The sequence below is a fragment of the Otolemur garnettii genome, unplaced genomic scaffold (assembly GCF_000181295.1).
Source record: "Otolemur garnettii isolate 467f Iridium unplaced genomic scaffold, OtoGar3 scaffold00142, whole genome shotgun sequence".
Lineage (NCBI taxonomy): Eukaryota > Metazoa > Chordata > Mammalia > Primates > Galagidae > Otolemur > Otolemur garnettii.
The window spans coordinates 205,831-211,723 of NW_003852537.1; the positions used below are offsets into that span (position 1 = coordinate 205,831).

At 52.7% G+C, this 5,893-nt stretch overlaps 1 protein-coding gene across 1 annotated transcript in view; it reads right to left on the reverse strand.

The window, feature by feature from the left end:
- ZAN (zonadhesin) overlaps positions 1–5,893 on the reverse strand; it is a 42,283-nt gene that overhangs the window by 1,323 nt on the left and 35,067 nt on the right. The window contains 10 exon segments of the mRNA XM_023518621.1: positions 548–688; positions 1,095–1,233; positions 1,334–1,533; positions 1,923–2,062; positions 2,242–2,424; positions 2,657–2,837; positions 3,042–3,171; positions 3,823–4,070; positions 4,450–4,594; positions 5,116–5,327. Of these exon segments, the coding sequence (XP_023374389.1) occupies positions 548–688; positions 1,095–1,233; positions 1,334–1,533; positions 1,923–2,062; positions 2,242–2,424; positions 2,657–2,837; positions 3,042–3,171; positions 3,823–4,070; positions 4,450–4,594; positions 5,116–5,327 (1,719 nt within the window).

Here is a 5,893-nt window from a genome sequence, read left to right on the forward strand (position 1 = left end):
CCACTTTAGGTGTATGTGGCTGGCGCCTTAGCCACTTGAGCCACAGGCATCGAGCCTATTATATATCTCTTAATAGGTAATATATCTAGAATGTATAATGTTATATAATTTCTATAATGCATAATACTAAAATAGATTTAAAATTTTGTTTTTTTAGAGACGGGTTCTCATTCTGTCAAGTCACCCAGGCTGGAGTACAATGTCATTATCATAGCTCATTGCAACCTTGAACCCCTGGGCTCAAGCAATCCTCCTGCCTCCTTCTTGAGTAGCTGGGACTACAGATGCATGCCCCATGTCCAGATAATTAAAAAAAATTTTTTTTTCATAGAGATCGGGTCTTGCTATGTTGCCTAGGCTGGTGTGGAACTCTTGGCCTCAAGCCATTCTCCTGCCTCTGCCTCCGAAAACATAGATTACAGGCATGAACCACTATGACAGGCCAATATAATAATACTTGTTAATATTATCCATACAGAATAATTCTGTGGTGGTTGTCAGTGAGGAAAGGGCTCTGAGAGTATAGGGCCTAGGATGAAGCTCTCACCTGACTTTTCAGGGGGTGGGAAATCCTGAGGCTCTGTGCAGAGGTCTCCTCCATAACCAACTTCACATTGGCAGGTGAAGCCCGCTTCCTGCTCTTGACACTGTCCATCATTCTGACAGGGGTTCTGTAGACAAGGGCTTTCTGCAAGGACAGATGGTGTTCTGAGGGAGGGTCTCACAACCTGAGAGAGGCCTGGCTGGGGGCCAGGACCCCAGGGAAGAAAGCAGCTTCTACCAGAGACTGGCCAGGGGTCAGTCTGCCTGGCTCTCATGTCTGAATCTACCCTCACTAGCCCTGGGCTTTGGGGGACATTGCTTAACTTCTGTGAACTCTGTTTACATTACCTGTAAATTGGTACTGTGCTCACCACCATGCTGACATAAAAACTAAAAGAGATAAAGGGAGTGAATCTGGCACAGTGCTAGGCAGATAATGGATGGGAAAGGGAGGGGACAGACCCCCAGACATCATTGTGGAAGAGCCCCAGGCAGAGGGCAAGGAGGGATGATCCTTGAACTAGGCCCACTCCAGCTTGATGCAGACTCACCTCGGAAGCAGCCCCGGGTCAGGTTCCCCAGGGTGCAGATCTCCCCCGTGCTGCAGCTGAAAGGCTCACACTGCAGTGTCCTGGTATGGGCACAGGTGCAGCGCTGAGAACAGTCCTCAGTCACAAAACTGTCACCCAGCTGTAAAGGGGAAAGTATTGGGAAGAAAAGTTCTGGTGTCCAGCCCTGGCCTGGCTGTCCTTTGCACCTCTGCCCCTGGGCCTCCCACTATCACCGAGACCTGGTAGTAGCTGCCATTGCTGGTGCAACCACAGTCAGTCAGTGGGAGGCTCTGAGTGCTGCTATAGATGTAGCCTGGGATGCTGGCGCAACCCTCCACACAGGGGCCCTCGCAGTCCCCAGGGGCCGCCAGGTCAGCACAGGATGCAGGGCAGGGTGTCATGCAGCTCTGATACACAGTATTGGCTGGACACCCCAAGGCTGAGGGGACAGAGTCATAGTCAGAAACTGTCTGGTGCTGGTGCTGACCAAACAGGGACAAGGTCACCCAACATAACTCAGAGCTGCTTATAGGCAGGGAAGCCAGACATGTGGGCTTGCTTAGTCTGAGTCACTGGAGCACTTGTGTCTGGGTCACTGGAGCACTTGAAGGAACAGGTTGAGCAAAGGTGGACCTTAACAGGAAGAACCGGAACATAGGGATGGGGTTGGAGGTAGGACAGAGAAGGGGTCAGGCTGGAGTATGGGCTAACTTATACATGGTGAAAGTTGAGGGATGGAGGGATGAAGACAGGAAGACCATGGTGAGGTGAGTGTGGGGAGAGAAGTGGGCAGAGGCAGATGGCAGAGGGCCTGGGGTAGCGCCTCACCACAGCGGGTGTGGTCCCGCCAGCCGGCCAGGGTCTCGCCTGCTTCCTGGCAGAGGACAGCATAAGCACTGAGGACCTGGCAGCGCCGCTCCTCTTGTTCCCTGAGGTCCTTGGTGGAGCACAGATCAAGCACACAGTGCCTGGGACAGAGGAAGGAACTGTCAGGGAGGAGGCAAGAAGACCCAGCCCTTCAGGGAACCCCAAACAGAAAGATATTGGGTGCTGTCCACTGGGAGAAAGAGGTGAACTCAGCAGAGTGCGGGGCAGGGAGCCAATCAGGCACCTGGGCCATTCCCGCAGTCCTGGGCCCGTGACTCACTCCTGGAAGGGCTCTGGGGCCACAGTCTGGTGACAGGCAGCAAAGGGGCTCAGGGGGTCCACCAGCACCCTACAGGCCTGGGTGCTATTGATGAGCCCCAGTTGCTCTGGGCTGCATGGTGCTGCATGGAAGCCCACTGCTCCTCTTCCTCTTCCTCGTCTTCCTTCCTCCTCCGGCAAGGCCCTTGAGCAAAGACAGCCAGGGCCAGGTGAGGCCCAAGGAAGGTGACATAAGGAAGAAAGATCACAGGGAAAGGCAGGCATAGACTGGGACTGTCACAGCAAATGCCCCCACAGTAGTCAGTAAAGGACAAAATTGGAGGGTCGAGGCCAGTCTCCCTGGGCTCTCTCCCCAGTATTTCCTCCTTTGCTGAGGACTGGAGGGTGAGTGGCTCTTGAGAACCCCAGGCTCTCACCTTGGGAAACGGAAGAGCAATGGAGCAGAGTCATCCGTCTTCACCTCCCAGCTATTACCAAAGGTGTCGTAGTCCTTGGTGACGATGCCATTGGGCATCATCAGCTCATTCTTGTGGTTCTTGTCATAGTTCCCGCATAGGCCTTGCACGAGCCCCTGGTACATGCTGGGCAGGGTGATCACTGTGGGTGGAACAGGGTGCCCAGGAGTGAGATTCCCTACACACTGCTCTGTACCTGGCCTCACTCCACCTTCTCCTGAACCTCCCTCTGGAAGTGAAGGCCCCATTCCCAGGCAGAGGACCCCTCAGCACAATTAGCCTAAAATGTGGTTTTTCCTCCTCCCCAGAAATGTCCCTTCTGATCCCTTTCCCCTCTCTCTACAACCTGCGCTGTTCCTTCCATCAAAGCTGACGACCATTTCAAAGTCGGTGACTAGATACAGCCGTTGGCCCCGCAGGGTGACCCGCAGGTGCTCATTGGGACTGTAGGGGACTGCCATCTTTTGGTTGTTCACCTGGGGAGGGAAGACAGGCCCACAGGGAGTGCTGAATCAACTTGCCCTGCTGCTATTTTGGGTCCCACTGCCAACTGCCACTTCCCTGTGGGAGACATGGGGAAGATTGGAGTATTATGATATGCCAATAATCTCAATTACATTTTTTTTTCTTTTAAGGAGAGACCTACAGAAGGATGTCCAATTGTCTGCCAGGAGGGGAGAAGAAATGAAGGTCAATCTTAATTGACCACAGTCCCACTTCCCATGCCTAGGGAATCAAACTGCCCTGGGCCTCTTTTTGCCCAGGCCCCTCTTCTCACACACATCTCCATATTTCTTGGTGCAGTTATCCAGTGGAAGGAGATACCCCAGTGTGCTTTATTGCCCCACATGGCAGAAGCCTCGTTGGGGTTTGCTCCCCTGGCAGCCCTGGCCTCTTCCTTGTAAAAAAACAAACAAACAAAAAAAACCAAAAAATAAAAAACTGAGCCTCCCAACCCCTGCCTTCCCGCACCCCATGAAATGAGCCTGGCGCTCACTCTGACTTCTATGCCCTGCCTGCCCCTGCCAGAAACTTCCCAGGGAACAGGGAGCCCTGCTTCTCCTGCCCTTGGGTGGTATCCCACAGCCAACCTGCCTCTCCACACCTGGGCTCTACCCTGCTCTTACCACAAGCTGTAGACTGGCTTGGAGATGGACTTTGTAGCCATAGACAGTTGTAATCACTTCGTGCAAGAAGACAGGGCTCCAGGGTGGATACATCTTATTGCGCCCCTCCACAAGCAGGTGCTCTACCCCGTCAGGGAGTATGTCCACTGTCTTGACCAAAATGTAGGTCATGTGGCCCGTGAAGCGGTAGTTGAAGCGGTCAAACGTGCGGTAAAGGGGGTCCCCAAACACTGAACATTGTTCTGACTCTGCCAAGGAGGGTGAACACTGAGAAGGGACCCTGCCTGGGTATAACAGTCCCTGGAATCCCTCCCTGACAATGATGTCTCCTCTTAGGCCTGGGCACCCTGATCTTTGAATTTTTTCTTTCTTCTTCTCTTGGCCTGATTAAAAACCTTAGAGGACCACTTCCTGGTCCAGTCCCTTTTTTACTCTTAAGGAAAGGGGTCCAAGAGAATATCAGTAACTGGCGCATAGCCAGAATGAAAAGACAGGCCTCCAACTCCAGCTGCCTACCCCATGCCTGCCTGAGCTCAGGACCAGGCTGATCCCCTTCTTGCCCTACCTCTCACACCAACTCAGCCCTAGCCTCAGGCCCCTCTCCCCCTCCCCAGCAGCTCCCCTTACTGTCAGGTGCACAGTTGCTATTGCCATGGTTGGAGCCGAGCTGGCAGTGGGACCCAGAGGGGCATCGGAAGGCCCGGCACTGAATGGTTCCTCCTGTGCAGAGACAGCTCTCAGAGCAGCCACTGGTGATCCAGGTCTTACCTGGCTGTAGAAGCCACAGGAAGAAAGAGAAAAGGAGTGAAGAGGGAAGAGCTGGTTCTCCTTCCTCTCATCCTGACAGCCTAAGCTCACTGCCTGAATTGCTTAATTAGCACTGGCCAGAGGCAGTAACAGGGCCATTTGGATCTGTATGTCCCTGTATCTCACCAAAAGGCACTTGCTTAGAATCTTAGATATGCTTTTCAGGAGGTATTACTGGACCCATTTTACAGATGAGGAAACAGAGGTAACAGAATTCAGTTGACTCATCAGAGGTACAATCAGGATTCAAACACAGGTCAGCCTGCACCAAGGCCCTGCTCTTTCCAATATACCATGCTGTGTCTCAGTTGTGTGGAATCCTCAGATCCAGATGCATCCCCAGCCCTGTCCTGGCTGCTCATACCATGCTTCACACCCAAGGCTAGCCATAAAGACATGGGTGTCCCAGACTAAAAAGGCTAAGGAAAGGATAGGACACCATCCTCAAGGTATGTTGACCACATCCCACATCCCTTGCCCACTCACAGGGATGATGCCTCCCTGGGCATCCTTGCAGCCACACTGACTTCTGGGCACACACTTGTCTGCATTTAGCACATAACCGGGCTGACAAATGCAGCCCTCTGCACAGGCGGAGGGGACTCTGGCACCCTCACACTGGCCATCCGGGTCCCAGCAGGAAGGTGAGCAAGGCGGAAGGCAGGTGGTGTAGCTGCTGTAATCAGGGCATTCCAGAGCTGCAGGATGGAAGGGAACAGGTAAGTGGAGGGGGCCAGAGGGGCCAAGGTGGGGAGGGGCTACAGGTGAATGACCAAAAGGCTTGGGGATTTTTCTCCCTTTCCTTATTCATCTGGCAAACATTTACTGAATGTAAGCTGTCTGCCAGGCTCTGAAGAAAGAAAGGAATAAGAATGGCTTTCCCAAGCAGTGCCTGTGGCTCAGTGAGTAGGGTGCTGGCCCCATATACCAAGGGTGGCAGGTTCAAACCTGGCCCCAGCCAAACTGCAAAAAAAAAAAAAAAAAGAAAAAAAAAAGAAAGAAAACGATTCTGAAGAATGGCTTTCCCAAGTCAGCATCAGAAGCAGAAGTCAACTAGCAACTGTAGTGTGACCTTAATGCACATGATCAGTAAGTGTACAACAGATAGATGTATAAAAGATATAATGGGGGGTATAGACCAGGGAATATTACCTCTGCCAGGGGAGTTAAGAAAGGTCTTTAAGGCTCGGTGCCTGTGGCTCAAGTGGCTAAGGCGCCAGCCACATACACCTAAGGTGGCAGGTTCGAATCCAGCCCTGGGCCC